Here is a 23,527-nt window from a genome sequence, read left to right on the forward strand (position 1 = left end):
TAAAATGAGGTCTCTAGATAGGTTTTCTAGATAATGCTCTGCTGAGAACCTAGATTAAACAGCTCAATAATAGGCAATAATTTGGATAGTCAATGATTTGGTTCTCTTCTTGTGTGTTCTTAATAAACTAGATATAGATGAATGCAGCATCCCTCCATATTGCCACCAAAGGTGCGTGAACACACCAGGATCATTTTATTGCCAGTGCAGCCCTGGGTTTCAGTTGGCAGCAAACAACTATACCTGTGTAGGTAAGTCTTCTAGAAACAGCCATCCTGACTGATTTCTGTCTTCCCAAGTCCCACTGCAGTATTTTCAGTTTTCTCTCTTCATGAGCAAACTGGTTTCCATCAATTTCCCTGCATAAAGCTGAAAAGATAATAACCAATCTGTTTCTTAAGACACATCAAGATGTGAATAGAAAAATTTTTAACTTTAGTTTTAGTTCTCTTCTGTGGGTGTATCAAAAAAAATTTTTTTAACTATAGATCAACTGATATACATACACCAGTTAGTCAACAGTGTGTGATACAAATGGTGAAGGTGCCAAAAGTGTTACTGCAAGTTCAGATACATAAACTTTCCACTGAAAGTGCATTTGATTTTCACAGGCTTCTTCTACCCTTTCAGAATGCAATGTCACGGCAGACAGTTTTCAGATTGGCATGACGTGGAAAGAATGTAGTGCAGGAAAAATGCCTTTTCACAATATTTTCAGTGCCTTAGAGCATTGCAAAACTCTGTATTGGTCTCAAAGGCTTATGTTATAATTGTAATGGAATTTAACAGAACTCATTTAAAAAGTAATAAATAGCACAGATAAATCTTCACTACAGCATGCTGAGAGACCATATCAGTATGTGTCTTATATCAATTATTTATAGACTTGGCATTTTTCATTTGAACAACAATAAAAGAAAATAGATATTGGAATGTATGTTTATTAGAATCATTAAATTCTTTTGGAGAGATTCATCAAACAACAAACTGTCATTCCCAGAAAAGAAATATTCTGGTATTTCTAAAAGAAGTATATGACAGACGTTTCAAGTTGTTCCAACAAATATGAAACCTGAATGGACGTTCTCTAGGGAGCTTCTGCAAGGCAAAGAATCCAGCTAGGGGAGTACTCACTTATTATCAGATGACATGGGTACAAAAGAGCAAGGCTATGTTTAAAGACATAGATATACAAATGTGTATAACCTTGCCTTTCAGACATAAATGAATGTGATGCCAGCAATCAATGTGCTCAGCAATGCTACAACATTCTCGGTTCATTCATCTGTCAGTGCAATCAAGGATATGAGCTAAGCAGTGATAGGCTCAACTGTGAAGGTAAAATATTATCCAAATAATTTTTCATTATAGTCCAATTCCTGTGATTGCTGTTGCTTTATCCATGCATGTACCTGTTTATGAAGACAAATTTTAGTCATGGAAATTCTGTTATAAAATCCAGTTAATTTAATTCACTTGTAACATTGGATCAAGAGAAAGGAGAAGAGACAAAATAACTGATATATTAGATGTAGCTTGGGTCCAGTTATTAGAAATGGTGCTCTAGTGCCTTGCTTCTCAAGTGTGATGCAACACAACCAGCAACAGTGGCACCTCCTGGGAGCCTGTGAGAATTGTACAATCTCAGACCCCAGCCCAGACCTGCTGAGTCAGATTCTGCATCTAATGAAAATTCCAGGTGACCTGTGTGCACATTTAACTTCAAAAATAGCTGATATTCAGTAGGATAGAAACCAAGAGACCCCCCAGCCCCTAGTCATCCCTAACACTGTGTGATTGGGGCACATTTCTTAAGGTGCCTATGTTTCACTTTACACATGAGCAAAAAGAGGACCATTTAATGGAATGACTTTCAGAGTCTACTGCACGTTCTGCTGTGTAAATCAAAAGGCATAGGACATCCCAAGTGAGATGCCATTGACAGTTGATGCTCCTGACTTCCTCGCAAACCCTCCCAGCTTTGCATGGGACCACAAAGGTCATATCCCATGCAGACAGGCCTCACGTCATGCTACTATGCTCAAAACCAAAAGGAGCTGGTTGCAGACAGCTGCCTCTGGCATTCTAAGCAAACTATAGGGCCAGCACCATCAAGAAATGCAAAGCATTCCTCCCCTGAAGGCCAGATGCTACCAGGACATCACCTCTAGAAGCTAGCATAGGGATGGGACTTGGAGTTTAAAACTCAGACGAACTTGGGAGCAGAGCTACCCAATTTCTGAGAAGGCAGATATGAATCTGCATTATGGATGGGTCTGCCAAGCCCAGCATGAAGAGTATCAACCACAAGCCAATTCATTCTTCTGCTCAGCTAGTATGGTTAGGTTCCAGGATTCACCAAACTGTCAGCAATAATTGAGTTAAAATGATGGTAAGAAAAACTCTTTGTGCTATGAAGTTCTAGGGGAAATGAGCCAACATTGTTAGAATTTGTACTTGAGCTTCTTATAAGTTAGTTTCAGAGTTTTCAGTGTTAAAAAAAAAAAAAAAACCCAAAATAGTGACATGTAAGTTTCAACTGTGTGTCGTTGCTTTTATCTGGTTCAATAGACATTGATGAATGCAGAACCTCAAGCTACCTGTGTCAATATCAATGTGTCAATGAACCTGGGAAATTCTCATGTATGTGCCCCCAGGGATACCAAGTGGTGAGAAGTAGAACATGTCAGGGTAAGTTTATTGTTTTCATATCTGTTAAGTTTTAACCAGGAAAAGCAAAGAGGAAGTTCTAGGATTCTCTACTATAGACTTTTTTTTTTATAATTTGAGCTCTTTTTCATGAGCTGTTCATCATGAAATATGCATATCTCATAAAAAGGATATTCAGTGCTATCAGTGACTTTCTTTAAAATTTAAAGTAATCATTTTTCTTTCTTTAAATATAAATAATTTTAATAAAATACTTATATGCCTTCTTTATAGCCTATATAATCCCTATGAAATACCTTCTTTAGTCACTCACCAGAAAAGATTCAATTATTAAAACATTTCACCATGAATTTGAGTATAGATCATAAGCTTAATGTGTAGTTAGACATGCCTCAAATAGATCTCAGTTCTCTAAAACACCAAGTTTATAAATTAGGTAGTAGTTTAAGTGTTGAGAAAGTCAGCCTCATGTGTATTAGAATGTGCTTGACCTCTTCAGTAGAAAAAAAATTATTATTCCTGGAGTTCCCACTGTGGTACAACAGGATTGGCAGTTCAATCTCCAGCTTGGCACAGTGGATTAAAGGACCCAGCACTGCTGCCAATATGGAATATGTTGCAATTGCAGCTTAGATCTGATCCCTGGCCTGGGAACGCCATATGCTGTGGGGTGGCCGAAAAAGAAAAATTATTGATCCAAAAATAGCTAATGTCTTCAGGTCTAGTTTTAAAATACATGTTCTGGTAATCTTCACAGCCACTTGTAGGTGGAAGAAGCAGCTCTCTACATGTTATGATTTCGGAGTTTGTTTTGAAAGATTTTAAAATATGAACGCTTTTCTCCCTACCTCTGATGCTTTGTGTAGGTTAACATTTCTTTAATAGGGAAAAGACTGTTCAGAAAAAAAACTAAAAAAACTAAAATTATAGATAATCCTGGAAAAATCAGTACAAATATATATTTACTTAAAGCAATGAGAGAGTGAAAAAAAATGACTGACCTTGAAGACACAAAATCTGTTTGAGACCTAGATGTATGGCATTCTGTCTGTACAATTTTAACAAGTTATCAAACTTCTCTGAGCCTCGGATTTCTCATTTGGAAAAGGAAGTTGAAGTGAAATAATATACAGAAGAATTATAAAGCCTGTACAACTCAAGTTTTTATAAAATTTGCCTTCCAATATAAATGACTAGTAGCTTTGCTTCTTTTCTAAAATAAGGGCAGTAAAATCCTGTTACTAAAGGAGAAGATCAAGGAAAGGAGACACACAGGATTCCCAGTCTATACCATGATTTTATAGGAATATATTAACTCATAGAACATCCATGATCTGAGATTTTATAGCATGCATGTGATCATTCAACTAGAACCCAACAACTAAGTATGAGCGTAATCAGAATGCAGTTCATTGCACAATTAACATCTTTATATCCCTTTCCACATTACTAGAGACTGTAATGGTCATTGAGGAAAAAAATTGCATTCCAATGGTTTTACTTTATGAAGCCTGAGATTTTTAACATGAATATTACATGCAGGAAAATGTTAGCCAGTGGGATATCTTAACCAATGTCCCTGGAGTCCTTCAAACAAATGTTTATGAGTTTCTGACCACAAATGGATTTGATACTCAGCAAAGAAAAAGAAAGAAAGAAAGAAAGAAAGAAAGAAAAGAAAAGAAACAAACAAATTAAGTTCAGTGGAATCTTATCTGCCTACTCTATTTATATGAAAATATTTATTTGAAATGAAATAAATGAAATGAAAGGTGAAAAATGCAATAGAATTACAAATAGGAGATTCATTTGTTATATCTTGAAGACATATACTTTACAGACTAGAGTAAAACCAAAAGAGTTTGGATTCTCACCTTCCCTCAAAAATGCTTATTTGGGGGATGAAATAACTGCTCTCATTTCCATAGTCCTACAAAAATAAAACACTATGTGTGTGTGGTGGTGGATGGTAGTGGGGAGAGAGACAGCAGGGAGGGAGAGACAGAGAGAGAATATACAGACTCACACTCATTAAATATTTCAATACTACAAGTAATTTCTGAAAAACCTTCCAAAATGATTAAGAAGTTGATTATGCTAGGCTGTAAATTACTGGAAATAATAAGTAAAATTATTGTATAAAGTTTCCTTCTGCTGTGGTTGAACTCCATATAACAAACTAGCTTTCGTTTTCCCTGTAGCTAAACAGTATCTTTATTTTTCAAAAAAATTGGAAAATATTGAAAAGACAAGTCAGTTGTGATTTCTTCTGAAGAATCTAAGTTCTTTCTTTAGCCATAGCCAGTCCAAAAGAAGATACTTCTTATAACTGACTCTTGGAAACTGCATAGCTTTTCCAGTCTCCTCTTGGGTTCCAGATAGCTTTAGCCAGTTTGGAAGCTAAAAGAAATTTTTTTTTCGCCAAACACAAGGGACTGAATTATTCTCATGTGGAGGTCGCAGTACCTTGCAGTGGAAATATGCCCGCCACTAACTGTATGAACTTGGGTCAGCCACTTAACCTTTATTTGTTTTTCCAAATAAAGATAATATTTTTCTCACTAGCTTCTCATGGTTTATATGAAGAGTGAATTAGTTCAATTTAATATTTCTCAAAATTCAGGCACCCCCAGGCAGGTGATAAAGGGATGAAAAGATGGGTATGATAGTTCTTGTCTTTCAGGAGTTCACAAGCTAGTAGAAGGATTAAGACAAACATGCAGATTTCAATAATGCAAAGCAGAAAGCAATAAAGGCCCAAAAAGAGGAAAAGAGGTATAAAAATTCAGAGAAGAGAAAGAAATTATATCCCAGCAATTAGGCCACGCCTGCCTTGCAACAAGGATTCAGCAAATTATTTATGGAATAGTAAATTAATGGATGAACGTATCTTATTGTGGGGAAGGAATGATTCAGAAAAGGCTTATATTGGAGAATATCTAAATAATTATTTAAAAGTAAAGGGAGACAGACATACATAGGGATGTAGATATTAATATAATTTGCATTGTTGTTGAATCTCATATGTCATCTGGGAGCTCTTAATTCTGAAATCTAAAGTCAGTCTTCATCCAGCCTGACCTTTCTACAACCCTCCTTCCTGGGACTCCTTTCCACTCTGACCTCCTTGCACTGCATTTTCCTGGGTTGCCCCTCACCATTGACAGTCCCTTTCTTAATTCCTTTTCTCCCCCATGGTCTTTAAATAGCTACATTCTACATGGTGGAACACTTCATAGCTTCACTCCTCATGCTGTGAACAGCTTCCTCTAGACAGTGTAATCACTCCGAGCACCTACTATCCACCAGCAAGCTACAGCTTACTATAACCACATTCAAGCCTTTCTCTCTCTCCCAAACTCCTTAGCCTGAAGATAAACTTCCATCTCCATAGTTTTTGTTTGCTGCTTTCTCAAAGCCCTTTGCACCCCAATCATAAAAATTTCATCTAACCACCACCCTTTTCAAGACTTAGTTAAGATGCCTTCTCCTTCCTTCAGCCTTCCCTAATCCCCCATAGGGCAAGCAGTGGTATCTTTCACTCTTACTTAAGCAAAGTCAATGGCTAGCATTTGGCTTTGAATTCAACAGATGAACAATAGGTACTCGATAAAATACCATGAAATGACACATATTAATCTGTCTAGAATGGCTCCCCTACATCTGTCTTGAATTAAATGCAGAACTCCAGGTCCCACCCAGTCTTGTGTTTAAAAGCAAATTAAACACAGTCCACATTCTCACATACCTCCTTTCTGGCAAACTGGAATCTGCAACTTTTGCAATTTACTTAGATCAATAAACTCTTCCACTCTATGACTCTACAGATATAAATGAGTGTGAGACCACAAATGAATGTCGGGAAGATGAAATGTGTTGGAATTATCACGGCGGCTTCCGTTGTTACCCACGAAATCCTTGTCAAGATCCCTACGTACTAACATCAGAGAAGTAAGAAAAATCAGAATTTGTGAAACTGAGAATATTCTGGTTTTACCAAGCCTAACTAGTGAATACTTTTATTTGTCTCTGCAGCCGGTGCGTTTGCCCAGTCTCAAATGCAATGTGCCGAGAACTTCCCCAATCCATAGTCTACAAATACATGAGCATCCGATCTGATAGGTCTGTGCCATCAGACATCTTCCAGATACAGGCCACAACCATTTATGCCAACACTATCAATACTTTTCGGATTAAATCTGGAAATGAAAATGGAGAGTTCTACCTAAGAGTAAGTATCCTGAGGGTAGCCTTAACTGTTGAGAAAGGTTCAAGTTTGTTGTTGTTTGGAAGTAATTCACCTGGAAAGAAAGCTAATATTTAAAGAGTTTTTATGTGCAGGCATTGTGTAAGGGCTTCCTGTGTGCATTATCTCATTTAATCTTATTGATAATACTTGGTCTGATAGATATTAATAACTATCCCTGTATTTCACAGAAAAGAAAAGTGAGACTTAGGGAAATAAAGTAGAATCTCTTAAAGTCACTCAGATAACAGCTGCAGAGTCCTTTGGAATTGTGTGTGACCATCAAAACACAAGTCTACTCACACACACATACACATTCACGCACACATACACACACCAAATAGATCAGACATATCAGTGACAGTTATTTAAACACTTGGAAAAACACTTTCAGGAGAGCTTTTCAAAAGCTCTGAATTTCTTATTTTTACACTCCCAAGATTATTTACATTTGCACCAAAACTAAGACCTAGAAGCATCTGAGAAGTGGCCCCGAAGCCTCCACCCCCAGACCATATGTTAATAGTTGTAGCATTCTTAAAAATTTTCAGGCAGGTAATGTGAGGTGACTTTTATGTTCTCCCTTTCTTTCATTGCCTATTATGAAAACTTTCTCTGAATTCTGCCATTTCTCTTTTCACAGTATCGCCCAGGTTATTTTTGCTTCCTCATGTCTCTGCTTCTCTTCCTTTAACTGGCTCTTAGCACCTTTCTAACCCCTGCAAGGGCTTCCCAGCAGATCTCCCTGACCCCAGTGCCTCAGCTTTCCAGTACCCCCTGCAAAATCTTAGCAAGTTCATTTTAGGTTAAAATTCTGACACATTTTAAATACGGCTCACCACTTCATGTGAAAATGATGGCACCCCACCAAGCAGTTTGCAGGGTTACGGTAACTGTTTCACACTAAGGATGTTATTCATCCAGTTACAATTTTCTCAAAACTCCTTTGGGCACTCTTCATTTTTAATCAAATTTTAAGGTCAATATTTCATTTTGAGAATATGAAAAGTAAATTGGGAAATTCATTCTTGTGGTAAAGTTTACAGATTTTTAATGTTTACACGTTTATCCTGTTCTTTGATATATTAAGTTCCCTTCCAGCTCCAGAATTATGTGACTCTGTTTCTTTGCCAGTAAATTAGAAATGATTAATTTCTCATGACCAACTTCTGAAGAGAAAAACCCAACCCAAAACACAATCTATTACTACTCTTTTTTCTAATAACTAAAAATAGACTTCTTTAATATTTGATTCTTAAATTTGTATACTAGATATTTCTAAGATGTTTACTCTAAATGAATTTCATACAGTTCAGATAGTAATAATTTAAATTTTAGCCCAAACTAATAAATTATTTGTAACCCATGGCACTAAAATAGGTTCATCTCAAATTTTTCTTTAAAAACAATTTTCTATTTTGAACTCTTAGCCATGATTTTAGAAAATAAAATTTCTTAGCAGCATCAACAAACAGTTAGGCAAAGTTCCTGCATAGTTTTTGTAATAAATGTAGCACTTTAAAAGTTTTATGATTCATATTAGTGCATTTGTTCACTTGATAGTTTCAAATATAGTGTTTTTCTCAAGTAAAATCCTTATTTTGGAATAACATTACCAATTTGATAATCCCAGAATTGAATAATACTATTTGAAACAAACCAAAAAAAGCATTTAAAATAAAAAGACATTTCAAGACCATTCCTTATCACATAATTCAAAAAGTTGGATCAAATCCTATAAAATTTCTCCACTGAAATTCCACTTGTGCAGAGTATATTTAAATAATAAGATTCAATCAGCAGGCCTTAATTAGGCACCTATATGCTCAGCTCCATGCTAGGTGCATGTAGTACACAGTTCTTTATTTCAAAGACCTTTAAATATTACTTTGTGACTTAGTTAATATCTATGAAGAAAGAAGGGGACAGGTTTGCGTTTAATCCCATGGCCCAGGACATCAAAGAATTAATGTTGGCTTGAATAGTCAAAGAATGTTTCTTGAATTGTCATGAGACTGGACCTTATCCTTGAAAGGATCTCTAGGATAGACGATTGTATTTATCCTCCTTTTGGGAGACTACTGAGAAAATCTTCTTCCCTAGAAAAGGAGACATACTATAAAGAAGTGGTACATGAAACTGTAGGTAGAATTCCATTCTCCACCCACACAAACCAGTATCTATCCTCCCTTACAGAGCCTTACTTTTCTTCATATCTGTTATCACCATCTTGCATAGTATTTATTCATCTGTGTCACCTACTAGGGTATGTAATGAGAGCAGAGACATTACCTGTCCGTTCACTCCTCTATGCAGAGTACATAGAATGAATGGTACCTGGTACACTGCAGGTGCTCAAAAATATTTTTAAATAAATGAATTAATTCAATAAATACTTTCAAGGTTATCACTGTTACCTATAAGAGACAAGCACCATGCTAGAGACATAGAAGTGAATAAAACCAAGCCAGTCCCTGCCCCAGTGGAGCTTATAGTCAAGACACTGAACAAGTGTTCAGAAGATGCTGAGTGTCACAACTGAATGTTGCAAACTCCTCATGAATACAAAGCAAATCAACCCCTAACCAAGACAGAAATGGTCAGGAGCTTCCTAGAAGAAGTAGACTTAAGCTGAAGACTGGCACTTAGAGAATAGCAAATGGAAGGAATAAAAAGCAGATAAGTTGATCTGGAACACTAAGTGCTACAAGCAGAATAGCTTGAGAGAAGCCTGGAGAGATGAGCAGGGCCTACATCACACAATGCCTGACAGACCATTCCAAGTAACAGATTTTTAACAGATTTTAACAGATTTTCATGTTAAAAAGATACCTGAGGGAGGGAGTAGGATGGACTGGGAATTTAGGGTTAGTAGATACAAACTATTACATTTAGAATGGATAAGCAGTGAGGTCCTGCTGTATAACACAGGGAACTATATCCAATCTCTTGGGATAGACCATGCTGGAAGATAATATAAGAAAAGAAGGATAGATAGATAGACAGACAGACAGACAGACAGACAGACAGACAGATAGATAGATAGATGACTGGGTCACTTTGCTGTACAGCAGAAATTGGCACATTTGCCACATGCTATTGAAAGTAACTATGTATACGTCTCTTAACCTACTAGAATATAAACAGATCCATGATGCATATGTATACACACACATTCTTTTTCTCATATTATCTTACATCATGTTCTAACCAAGAAACTGGATGGAGAGAGAGCGAGAGAGAGGGCCAGAGAAAATATTTGGAGAGACTGAGGCCAAAACCTTCCCTAATATGGGAAAGAAAACACTCACTCAAGTTGAGGAAGCACAGAGAATCCCATACAGGGTAAACTCAAGGAGGAAGGAACACAGAAAAATGCATACTAATCAACCTGACAAAAATTAAATACAAAGAAAAAATATTAAAAGCCACAAGGGAAAAGCAACAAATAACATACAAGGGAACCCCCATAAGGATAACAACTGATTTTTAGCAGAAATTCTGCAAACTAGAAGGGAGTTGACAAGATATATTTAAGGTGATGAAGGGGAGGAACCTAGAACCAGAATGCTCTACCCAGAAGGCTCTCATTCAGATCTGATGGAGAGATCAAAAGCTTTTTAGGCAAGCAAAAGCTAAAAGAATGCAGCACCTCCAAACCTACTTTACAACAATTATTAAAAGAACTTTTCTAGGCAGAAAAGAAAAGGCCACAATTAGAAACAAGAAAATTACAGGAGTTCTCTTTGTGGCGCAGTGGTTGACGAGTCCGACTAGGAACCATGAGGTTGCGGGTTCAGTCCCTGGCCTTGCTCAGTGGGTTGAGGATCTGGCGTTGCCGTGAGCTGTGATGTAGGTTGCAGATGCGGCTCGGATCCCGCCTTGTTGTGGCTCTGGTGTAGACCGGTGGCTGCAGCTCCGACTGGACCCCTATTGGACCCCTAGCCTAGGAACCTCCATGTGCCGCCAGAGCGGCCCTAGAAAAAAAGGCAAAAAGACCAAAAAAAAAAAAAAAGAAACAAGAAAATTACAAATGAGAAAGCTCACTGGTAAAGGTAAAGATAATGTAAAAGTAGGAAATCACCTATTGACAAATATGATACCAAAACAGTCTTATCACATATACATTCTCTTCCTCGGTTTAATGTCAATCAATTGAAGGAACAGCTAAATTCTAATCCACTGTTTCTATCCTTGCCCTTGTCTTGGCATTCAGAGTCACACATCTGTCTGCCTGCCTGTCCAAACTCATTTCCCTGCCCTCTCCAGCCTCCATCATGTTGTTCATCAAAATGAAACTACATCCAGTTCTCCTGAATATACTTCTTCACAAAACTTCCACTTATTCTGGGTGACTCTCCTCAGGAATTCGAAAGCCTGTCCACAATGCTCCAGGGTCCCTCCTCTTTTTCCCTGTGTGTATACACGTCTATGTATCTCCTTACATATGCTGCATATGCCCATATATTTTAGCATTTGCCACATTCTATTGAAAGTAACTATGTATATGTCTCTTCACCTACTAGAAAATAAACAGATTCACAATATTGAGAAGTAAAATATGACAGCTTTGTTTATCAGTTCATAGATTATCAAATTCTCACTTGAAACTCCAGTCTCTATAAAAGTTGGAACTACTCATTAAAAGTAAAGAGAAATATTAACAGAGAGAAATAGAAAACAAACAACTGTCAAAAAAGCAGGCCCCTTGGAATTTCCATCATGGCTCAGCAGTTAACAAACCTGACTAGCAACCACAAAGATATGGATTCGATCCATGGCCTTGCCCAAGTGGGTTAAGGATCTGGTGTTGCTGTGAGCTGTGGTGTAGGTCGCAGACACGGCTCAGATCCAGCATTGCTGTGGTTGTGGTGTAACAGCTCTGATTGGACCCCCTAGCCTGGGAACCTCCTATGCCTTGGGTGTGGCCCTAAAAAGACAAAAAAATAGATAAATAAACAGATACATGAAAATAAAACTCAAAGGAAAGTAAGGTGATGGAGCAGTAAGCAGTATAATCAGAATCAAAAAAAAAAAAAAAAAAAGCAGGCCCCTGTAACTGGAGTTAACAGCAATATGTGGACAAGGGGATAAGATCAAAGAAGGACGGACACCAAGACAGGAATAAGTGGTGACTTTTATCCTACCCTCAAAGTTCTTCCCCTAACTCTTATAGGAAGTATGCTCACAAAACATAGAAACTCCAATACAAGAAGAATTATTCTCTCCCTCCCTTTTTTTCTTTTATTTTAGCAAACAAGTCCTGTAAGTGCAATGCTTGTGCTGGTGAAGTCGTTATCAGGACCAAGAGAATATATAGTGGACCTGGAGATGCTGACAGTCAACAGTATAGGAACCTTCCGCACTAGCTCAGTGTTAAGATTGACAATAATAGTGGGGCCATTTTCATTTTAGACTTTTTAAAGAGTCCACTAGAGGCATTTAAATCAGCCAAAGAATATTATTATCTTAAAGCACTATTTTATTTATAGATATATCTAGTACATCTACATCTATATACTGTACACTCACCAGTAATTCAAACAATTACACCATGGTATAAAGTGGGCATTTAATCTGTAAAAATTCAAAGTTTGTCTTTATTAATGTATGTAAATTAGACATTAATCCACTAAACTGGTCTTCTTCAAGAGAGCTAAGCATACTCTATACAATGAAACTTGGATTCTTTTCTGTAAAAGTGGGACCAAGCAATAATTATCTTCTGTGGTGCTTAAGGAAACTTACCTACAGCTCCAGTGACAGTCTCACAAGGAGGCAGCCATCATAACATTGAACAGCACGCAAGTTCAAGAATGAGTTTTTTAACTGCTTTGTAAGAAAATGGAAAAAGTCAATAAAGATATATTTCCTTAGAAAATGAAGATACACCATACTTGTGTTGGCTTTTATTTTCATGATCAGTCTAAATGTGGTTGTTTGTTACATAGTAATACATCATTACTGAATAATATACTGGTTTCTATAAGATATTTTCAATTTTGTCAGAAATTTTTGTTATGAATGTAAAAAAAAAAATCAAAATTCCCCAAATGAATAAGGTATCCCCTAGAAAATCATTATATTGAGAAATCTACAGGGTGGAGATGAGAAAACAAATTCTTTCTAAACAACTTTAGAGCTGTCCTGAAGAAGCAAACTCAGTGCATCAGTCAGTTCCCATTGCTATAACAAAATGTTACAGGCTGGATGGCTTATAAACAACAGAAATTTATTTTTCACAGTGTGGAAGCTAGAAATCCAAGATCAAGGTGACAGTATGGTCAGGTTTTGATGAAAGCTCCCTTTTGGGTTGCAGATTCATATCCTCACATGGTAGAAATAGAGCAAAAGAGCTCTCTGGGTCCCTTTTATAAGAGCATTAATCCCATCCAAGAGGGTTCCACCCACCTGATCAAATTACTTCCCCAAAGCCTCAGTTTCTAATACCATCACAATGGGAGTTAGGGTTCCAATATATGAATTTGGGGAGGACAGAAACATTCAGTCCATAACTTTCAATAAATGTAGTGACATTTCTGAATTCGGGACTTCCGTAAGATGTGAAGCAAAATAAAAACAAAGTTATTTTTCTGAGGAAGTTTTGATTTCTAAATAAAATTAAAACCCTAAAAATTCTCTTATTACCAATATTTCTCATCTTTATATTTGATGCTCACAGAGGAAGGAAATGGTGTTGGTTCTTATTCCTGACATCCGGAGTGACAGTGAACTAAATCGAATTACCCTCCTTCCTAATTCTATGAAAAAGTTTTATGTCTTCTTATTTGTTTAAAATGTAACTACTTTACTTTGATGTATTATATTTTTAAATAAAAATAAATATTGTTTTAGAGGATCACTCAATCTTTGGAGGTTTTTTTTTAGTGTAGCCAATAACAGTCAATATAACTGTCTGGGAAAAAATTAGTTATAGCTGATAAAGCAAAAACAACTATTTGATTCTTTTAAAATAAATAATATAGGCGTTGAGGAAACAAAAAGACTGTTAAAATCGTTCCACAAAAATATATGCAGTTAGTTTTCTCTTATATCCAGTTGAAAAGCACATATGAACAAGCTAACCTTGCCACTGAAACAAATGTTCCTCAAAGATTGATAAAATATGTAGTACTTTTTCAAAAAAAAAAAAAAAGTTCACCAAGAGACCAAGAAACAAAACACAAACTTCTCGTACGAATGGGGCAAGGGATGGGCTTTTAAAGAATATACAGGGCATAGAAATAGCGATGAGAAAAGGTATAAACAAGGGCCAGACAAGGAAGCAAAGTAAACAACCAGCCACAACACAGCAGGAATATTGCATATGCACTTGTGACACTGTCCACATGACTTGATTACTAACAGTCCAGGTAAATTAATGTTTGATCTAAACTTCTCCATTCTTAATCATCTAGTGATTTTTATACATGTAGACACAGTTCTCAAGTCAGAACAAGGAATGGTAAGAGTAAAAAAAAAAAATGCCTAAGACCTCCCTCCAACAGATTTTTCAGATTTAAACAAGGAGCCAGGGTCTTATCTATGCCTTCACAGAGAATTGTAGAAGAAACAGGAATCTCTCTGAAATATTTATGCATAAATCCTGATCCTCCACCCCCACCTCCAAACATATATATATAGATAGATTATTATAGAACTATACATAATCCCTATATTAAAATAAATAGATTATATATGGATCATATGTAATTTTATAATATATTTTATATATCAAATATATAAATAACATTAAAATTTATATGTCTATAATTTAAATGTAATCTATGATAAAATAATAATATATTTTATTAATATTTTGGGGACCTACAAAAGCCATTAATTGCAAGTAAGAAGGTTTTTCTTTCATGTCAAAGCCTAGTACTATTCACAAATCACAGACATGGAAAGGGTTGATAAACTAAAGTGTCACTGATATAATTCCTTTTCTTTTTTCAATTGTAAATACATAAAATTCACCATTTTAAGTGTACAACTCAGTGGCATCTAGTATATTACAGTGCAAGTATCACCACTATCTAGTTCCATAGCATTTTCATCACTCAAAAGTAAATCGAACCCATTAGTAGATACTCCTTTTTCCTCCCTCCCACAAGCTCTGGTGGGAGTTACCACTAATCTACTTTTTTGTCTCTGTGAATTTGCCTATTTTGGCCATTTTATACAACTAGAACCATACAAGAAGTGGCCTTTTGTGTCTGGCTTTTTTCACTTAGTGTAATGTCTTCAAAGTTTATAACGCCATGTTATAGTGTGTTATCAGTACTTCATTCCCTTTTGTGATTGAATAATATTCCATTATGTAGGTATACCATACTTGTTTATCCATTCATCAGTTGATTGACTATAGTTGATAGGTTTTTTTTTTTCCACCTGCAATTTCTTTTTATCTGGAGTATCAAAAAGGAAACAGATGTCCAGACTCTTCATCCACTAATTTTCCAGCCTACATAACCCATTTTTACTTTCATTTTTAACTAAAAAGAACAGCAAATGAAACATTATCTTTCATTCATGAATCAAAAATCCTGTAAAAAAAAACTTTGAAAAGCTAACACATTAGTTCCTTTATAGGTTCAACCTTCCTCAGTAAACATAAAAATGTCATGCTCTCTTTAAATGTAATTTCAAATTCAAAATAAAGAAAATATCATCACTAAACACAAACCAAAGCATTAAGACAAAGCCCTGCTTTGTTTTCAAACTACACATGACTTCCTCCACCCATCTTCCATGAGAATCACTGATTTAAACCGGCTCCCATAGATGGGAATCATGAAAATAATTCATCATCAGTCATTATTATTCAGCAGCAAACATTTATTGAGCAACTTCTATGGTAATCTCTTCCAACAACTAAAAGCATGATGGAGCATAGAGAAACCAGAGTTCTAGTCTCAGTTCTAAATTAACTAGTTGTGGAACTTAGCTTCTTTAGACCTTGATTTCTTCATCCATAAAACTGGGATATTGAAACAAGGTGTTTTTCCAGCTTTAAAAACTGTAACTTATTCCTGATGCCAGAGGTGCACTGAGAGAAAAGGTGGCCCCATTTGCCAAACTTTTTAAAGCATTTGAGTATTATTTGTGTGCAACAGCTGTTGGGAAGCACTGGACATTGGTGAAGAAACAAAAGTAATAGCTCTTATGTGAAAAACAAGTCTTCAAACTGAGGGTTCATTATTGGGCACAAGGACTTGAGAAATTAACCCGATTTAACTATAAATTCTTAAAATTACAATTCAAAATAATTTTTCTTTTTTTTAATAATTTTTTTGGTCTTTTTGCCTTTTCTTGGGCCATTCCCGCGGCATATGGAGGTTCCCAGGCTAGGGGTCTAATTGGAGCTACAGCTGCCAGTCTATACCACAGCCACAACAATGCCAGATCTGAGCCACATCGGCAACCTCCACCACAGCTCACAGCAACTCCAGATCCTTAACCCACTGAGCAAGGCCAGGGATTGAACCTGCAAACTTATGGTTCCTAGTCGGATTCGTTTCCACTATGCCACAACAGGAACTCCTACTATTCACTCTTAAGTCATGCATGTTTTGCTCCTTACTACTGATTCTCACTGAAATATAATGTTTCATGTCAAACTGAAAGTCATTTTTACCATCTTTCACCAGTGAAAAAAATCCAGCCATGGGTTCCCACACTTCCAAATATGCTTCCAGAGAAAGTCATATGTTCTTATTCAGTGAGTCTCAATAACGAGAACTGAACTAGACATTTCTCCATCACTTCACCATTCCAATGCCCATACCTGGATCCTGAGACTTTCATACTCTCTGACTGTACAGAGTTATTTTCTGACAGTGGTTGAGAAAGGCCTCTTGGTTGTTAAGACTTCCCAAACAGAAAATGACTTCCCTTCAGCTGCCAAAATTTCCCTCTTAAATAGATTTTTTGACAGCTTGCAATCTCCATCCCCTCTAAACACAAAATCTCCCATTACAGATACTTCTTTTTAATAATAATAGGATTCTAAACTTAGATCCCACCTGGTAAAACCATGTTATTAAGACTTGCTCAAAGTCACAGTTTGTTCAGCAAGAGCCCTATGCCTAGAATGCAGGTCTTATGACTTAGATTAGGCCATATGCCTAACTTTCAATTCCAACAAGTAATCCCTTTCCTTCCAAGCTTCTTTCTACAGTGCCCACCCCAAATTGTGGACCAGTCTTGCTGGTTGCCATGACCAGTTGTCACTACTGCTGTTACATGTAGTCACATTGAAATAGCACAGATACCAGCCTGATCCCAATCTACTCTGTTAAACTTTAGCTCATTTGTTCTCTTTTAAAACTCCGGAGAGACAGATGTAATTGTATTACACAAAATACTCCTGAAATCTAGAAATTGAAACTCAAGAGCTAATCATGTAGACATTACTATTTCCAATAGTAATTTCAAAAACAAAAACAAAAAAAGCCTGTTACTGAAGATACAAGCAGAGCTCTCTGCATGGGGGAACTTTGAGAAAGTCAGTAAAGATAGAATGGAGCCAACAATCTTCTCACTCAGATGCTAGACCAAAGGCCTAATGAGTCCTTCATTCCATAAGATTAGTAGAAGGCAAGGGGTTAGTGAAAGATTACTACCATTTCTGACACTGGTTAATATTCATTAAGAGATTAGTGAAGGAGCAAACAATGAACATCATCATCTAAAGGATTCTTGCTTTGGAGACTAAAATAAGATACCACATTTTATTAGCAACTCAGCTCTCAATAGGGCTTTTGGTTCTTTCACCATGTTTAAGAAAATGACCCAAAAAAGTAGATTTTTTTTACATTGTGATTTTAAAAATATAAATGTTGAAGGGTGGAAATCAGCTCTTTTTATCTAAAAAAAAAAAAAAAAATGGAGTCATCTCTACGACTCTGCCTCTACCAGGGAGATGTTTTAGTGATTCCAAATGATGGAAATAGAAAGATTATTCAGTGCCCTTAAGATCACCTGAACACAGCCCACTGGGATTATTATTTGGGGGGAAGGTTCACAAATACGAGTTTATCGTTGAACCTTGTTTCCATGACTACAAGAAGTTGCTTTTGTTTTGAATAACCATGTATACTTCTAACTTTCGAACACTTTAAAAATAAAGAACAGCTTCCGGTCTCCCCATATGTTATACATAAGAAGCCCACAAGGGACAAAGCCCTCCATTAATATATCGAATTATTTTTAACACATTTATATTTCTATTCTGAGTCATCATCTCACAAAGATGGCAAGTATCCATCTTCCCAGCTGGGGGGAGCACCTGCACAATACAAATGCAAACTGTGACACATCTGGTACCAAAAAAACAATCTTGTTTCATCTGGCCAGCAGACTGAAGTATCAAGATCATTGAACAGAAACAAGGCAAAAAGTTAACTGCCATTTATACGTAGTCAACACAGATGTCTAGTTAATCTGTTTATATTGTAAGCACATGTGTATGTTAACGGAGCACAGACCCCTTTAATAAGCCAGAGTTGGAATATAAACCAGGAGAATTTTAAAGACCTGAATGTAATAATTCAGTTCTTTTTTATCTTCCCATAGAAACTAAATTAGTTTCATCAGAATCTCAGCATTTTTTTAAACAGATGCACATAACACAAATAAATAATTTTGTTGTTTGTGTATCTCCAAATTGTTTACTTATTTCTTTTAAAAACTACATTCCATGTTTTTGTATCGTAATATTTAGATTATGTTTAAGTGGTAAATTACTTGCACATGACTTATACCAGGTGTCTTGGTTTATGTGGCCCCCAAAGAAGACTCTGTCGTAGAACTGAGTGTGGGTAGTTTGAGAGGTTAACTTAGGAAGCATAAGTGAGACACTAGGGAAAGTTAGTCAAGAAAGGGAGAGCTGCCAAAAAAGAGTGAGTTAATGAGTAGGTCACTTCCACGGGCAAGCTAGTGCTTAGTTTCTCTGGTGATTCTCTGAGAAACAGTATGGAACTTACCTTAAAAGCATCCCACCAGAAGTCAGCTAGACTGGTCCATTTAACTACCAACTTGTATTCCTGTGGTGAGGATTGCCCCCAGGGGCACTCATGCCACACCCATTATAACCACCTTCAGGTGGGTGAGCTTCTGGGCACTGAGGAAGGCCCTCAGGCAGAGGGGAAGAGAGACAGAGGCTTGATATGGGATGTTGTCAGTGAGCAAGAAACTTCTACTACAACCTCCAGTAAGCTTGTGCTGCTGAGGGGATGCTCGGTGGATGTCACTGTCTACACTGATTGGAGTATGACAACAAAAGCACATGTAACTGGCATGATGGCATCATACCACATGAGCCTTTCCTTAACCTTTTTCTGTTGGTTCTCCATCTTTTTTCTCTCTCTTCCTTTCTCTAGAGAAAACTCTAGTTTCTTTCTCCTCTGTGCATCACTCAGCAAATCAGGCACCAAACATGTCCATTTGATGCAAAGACACATAAGATATCATGTAAAGAGGTATCATATAATTAACACCATGAACCTATCTGATTCCAGAGCACAAGTCCAACTACAGAGTATTGTATAAAATTGGTTGCCCTTTGGAAGTTCCCCTGAGGAGCAGTGAGTTAAGAATTCCGTGTTGCTGTAGCTGTGGCACAGGTTGCAACTAATGCATGAGTTTGATCCCTGGCGCAGGAATTTCCACATGCCACAGATACAGCCAAAAGAAAAAAAAAAAGTTGCCCTTCAGCAATGAATTTTCAAGAAAGCTAGTGAAGCTAAAGCTTCAAGGCTTTTCCCTTGCACCAGTCCTTCCTATGAAAAATTCTCCCAGTCACCAGAGGGGTAAAATGAAAAGCAGAGGATTTGATTTTTATTCAACGCCTACTCAAGAATATATTTAATTATGTAGCATATACAATTATAAATGCACCATATCATGAAAATAATTTTCATATATTTCTATAAGAACTCACTAGAAATTATTCTTACAATGAAAAGTGAATTATAACCAAAAAAATCTGTTCCAGCTAATACTAAAAACTGTAATTCATTGAGGAGAAATAAATTTCAAATAGAAGTAAGGATAGACTCTCAGGTTGATCAAATTAATGAAGGGGGGGGGAGTTCCTCCGGTGGCTTATCAGTAGGGAACCAGACTAGGATCCATGAGGACACACGTTCAATCCCTGGCCTTGCCCAGTGGGTTAAGGATCCAGAGTGGCTGTGAGCTGTGGTGTAGGTCACAGATGCAGCTTGGATCCTGCGTTGCTGTGGCTGTGGTGTAGGCTGGCAGCTACAGCTCCAATTCAACCCTAGCCTGGGAACTTCCATATGCTGCAGGTGCAGCCCTAAAAAAAAATAAATAATAATAATAATGAAAAGGACTGAATCATGAGACCATGCTGAGAATTTAAATGTCCTGCTACTCTGATATGCAACACTAATATCAGTAAAGAAAACAGGACATTGATCATTTTAACCACTACAAAAAGGACATCGACAACTCACTAGTTAGTGAGTGTGGCCATTTCAAAGGGTGTTGAACATTAGTCCTTGCACAAGAAAACTTGGAATGGTCTATAGTTGTACATACCTTTTTTTTCTTTTTTTTTTTTTGCTTTTTAGGGCCACACCTGTGGCATGTGGAGGTTCCCGGGCTAGGGGTCCAATTGGAGCTGTAGCTGGCAGCCTATGCCTCAGCCACAGCAACTCAGGATCTGAGCAGCATCTGCGACCTACAGCACAGCTCACAGCAACCTCAGATCCTTAACCCACTGAGCAAGGCCAGGGATCAAACCCAAATCCTCATGGATCCTAACTGGGTTTGTTAACCACTGAGCCATGACAGGAACTCCATATAGTTGTACATATCTTACACAATAGACACTTGATAGAGGTTTGTCAAATTTGACAATTCTTAAAATTTGTATCATGTTGCCAAAATGGTTTGTGAAACCAAAGAATGCATTTTATAAACTATCAGTTTAAAATTTTTTCTCATTATAGAAGAAAGATTGAGTTATCTTTCTATTCTCTCTGTAAGAAATGATACTACAAAATTGTGGCCATAGGCAATCAAGGAGTATGCAGCCAAAAACATAGGGGAAAAAGTATTGCAAAGGAGAGCCTGGCAGCTGATTTCCCTAGATTTGTGACATTTAGTGTCAGCTTTTAAAATTTGTGATTTACTGAGATTTCTTTTGTCATTCTAAATAAGAATTTACTTTTGTATCTAATTTTACATTTATAATTTTGTAGTTGTTCCCTTAAAGTGAACTTCTAAATGTGTATAAGCTTTGTTCAAAACCTAGAAACATTCCTGACTGCACACAAAGTAGCAGTAGTGTCTAGCATATATGGGGCTTATGGGCATAATAGACAAGGACATTTAATCTGAGCCTTAGACTATTTGAATAGGCAGTAGAAAAAAGGTACAGGATATCACCTTTTATTTCAATCTTACCACCCCAGCCTATAGATATCATTTAATCTTGTTAATAGGAGTTATGTGTATTTAAGAGTTACTAATTTCTGACTCAAGCTCAAAAATTGCAAATCATATTTCCACCTCTGGCCTTATTAGATGTGTTCTTGTAGTGATTTAACATTCTGTTCCATCTACTTCTCTTAGCAATGATTATCTGCCTTTATTTCCTTCTAGGATCTGTTGATTAGCCATTAATAAGATGGTAAAGACCTCAAAGAGATCAATCTGAAGCTATCTAAACCCTGATTTCATCCCAGGTCTGAGATCCTGCCTTATATTCTAGTGTAATTTGCTTTAATAATTATTCATTGATCATCCTCTATGCACTGGGCACTGTGCTAAGTACTAAGGGAGCAAAGATAAATATGACATAGTCCCTAGCCTCAAAGAACTTACAATATGGTTAGAAAATGAAACACTTATATTAGTCGCACCTGCGGCATATGGACATACCTGGCTAGGGGTTGAATCAGAGCTGCAGCTGAGACATATATGTCACAGCCACAGCAACATGGGATCCTTGACCCAGTGAGCAAGGCCAGGGATCAAACCTGCATCCTCACAGAAACAGTGTGGGTCCTTAACCCACTGAGCTATAGCAGGAACTCCTAAACACAAAAATTTAACTTCAATTTAAAAAAAAAATAGTCACGATTAGTTGTGTACTTATATTTAGAAGGTATGTTTAGTACATTATCTCACTCCTCACATTCATCCAATGAAGAAGGAAATTTTTTTTTTTTTTTTGGTCATTTTAGGTCCACACCCTTGGCATATGGAGGTTCCCAGACTAGGGGTCAAATCAGAGCTGCAGCAACCGGCCTAATACCACAGCCACAGCAATGCAGGATCCTTAACCTATTGAGCAAGGCCAGGGATAGAACGTGCGTCCTCATGGATGCCAGTCAGATTCATTTCCATTGAGTCACTATGGGAACGCCCAGTGAAGAAGGAAATTTTCAGCTCCATTTTACTGGTGAAGAAGCAGATTCAATAACTCTTTTCAGGTTATCACGCAGGGGCAGAACTAGGATTGGAAACAAGATCCATTTTCTCTAGAGCTTTAATGTGGCCTAAGGGGAGCACAGCTGAGAACAGTTAACCCTGGCTGGGGGAAGTCAGAGAAAGCACCCCTGGGCTGATCTGAAAGGTATTCCAGCAGAGGGGAATTTAGCCCCAAAGGCAAGGAAGTAAAACACAACAAGGGACAGGTCCAGTAACCTTCTAAAACTTGGTTAAGTTCCTAACACTTAACCAAGATACTGACTCCTAACACTTAACCCTATGGTGAAAAATCTCACTCCATCCCTCGGGTTTTTTGTTTCCCTAACTTTTCTTTTTCTCTCTTTCTTTCTTTCTTTCTTTCTTTCTCTCCTTATTTCATTCTTTCCACAAGCATGGATATGATGGTTGTTTAAACACTTCCTGCTTTTAAAAATCTTAATTTATTGGGAGAAATACATTAACAATCCCACAAACATAAAATTGCAATTATGACAGATGCCAGCCAAAAAGGCAAGCAGTGCTACAAGAGCCTAGAATAGGAAATCAAATGACCCACCCAGGCATCCCTTGAAAACTGTCTCTAGAACCGAGCTATTGAAGAAGAGTAGAGGTAATTGACTTAAAAAGGGAGGGAAGAACATTCAGAAGAGGATCTACATTTATGCAAAGGTCCTTTGGAGGGAAAGAGAATTTCATGGGATGGAGTCCAAGGGACTGAAATACCAGTGTAGGTGAAGCTGAGAATGCAAGAGTAGCTTGATGGGGGAGAAAGCTACCGAGGGTACCACTGAAGAATTTGTGTCTTTATTCTTAGAGCAATGGAAAGCTATTTAAATATTTGAAGCAGGTATGTAATGTCATCATATTTGCACTTGGAAAAGACCTCCCTTTTACCTTGAGATAGACTAGAAGGGGGTGAGAATAGACACAGGTTAGAAGACTATACCAGCAGATGATAGGCTAACTTGGGAAAAGATGATAGGCTAACTTGGGCAAAAGTGTTGGTGGAGAGCATAAAGAGAAATGAAGAGATTCAATACATATAGGAGACAAAACCCAGGACTTAGTGGCAGGTTGGATTTGGATAGTGAGGGAGCAGGACATGATGGTGGAGGTGAACCTAGGTTTCTGGTAACCCAATATGCA

At 37.1% G+C, this 23,527-nt stretch overlaps 1 protein-coding gene and 1 long non-coding RNA gene across 2 annotated transcripts in view; one reads left to right on the plus strand and one right to left on the minus strand.

Moving 5' to 3' along the window:
• EFEMP1 (EGF containing fibulin extracellular matrix protein 1) overlaps positions 1-12,801 on the plus strand; it is a 63,975-nt gene extending 51,174 nt beyond the window's left edge. Inside the window, exons 6-11 of the mRNA XM_047782042.1 lie at positions 132-251; positions 1,219-1,338; positions 2,572-2,691; positions 6,498-6,621; positions 6,706-6,901; positions 12,170-12,801. Coding sequence (XP_047637998.1) covers positions 132-251; positions 1,219-1,338; positions 2,572-2,691; positions 6,498-6,621; positions 6,706-6,901; positions 12,170-12,331 — 842 coding nt within the window. The 3' untranslated portion in view covers positions 12,332-12,801. The remainder of the gene's footprint in view (positions 1-131; positions 252-1,218; positions 1,339-2,571; positions 2,692-6,497; positions 6,622-6,705; positions 6,902-12,169) is intronic.
• The window catches only part of LOC125128052 (uncharacterized), a 361,128-nt gene that overhangs the window by 243,121 nt on the left and 94,480 nt on the right, over positions 1-23,527 (minus strand). The gene's annotated exons all lie outside the window — the stretch shown is intronic.

This window comes from Phacochoerus africanus, chromosome 5 (assembly GCF_016906955.1).
Source record: "Phacochoerus africanus isolate WHEZ1 chromosome 5, ROS_Pafr_v1, whole genome shotgun sequence".
NCBI lineage: Eukaryota > Metazoa > Chordata > Mammalia > Artiodactyla > Suidae > Phacochoerus > Phacochoerus africanus.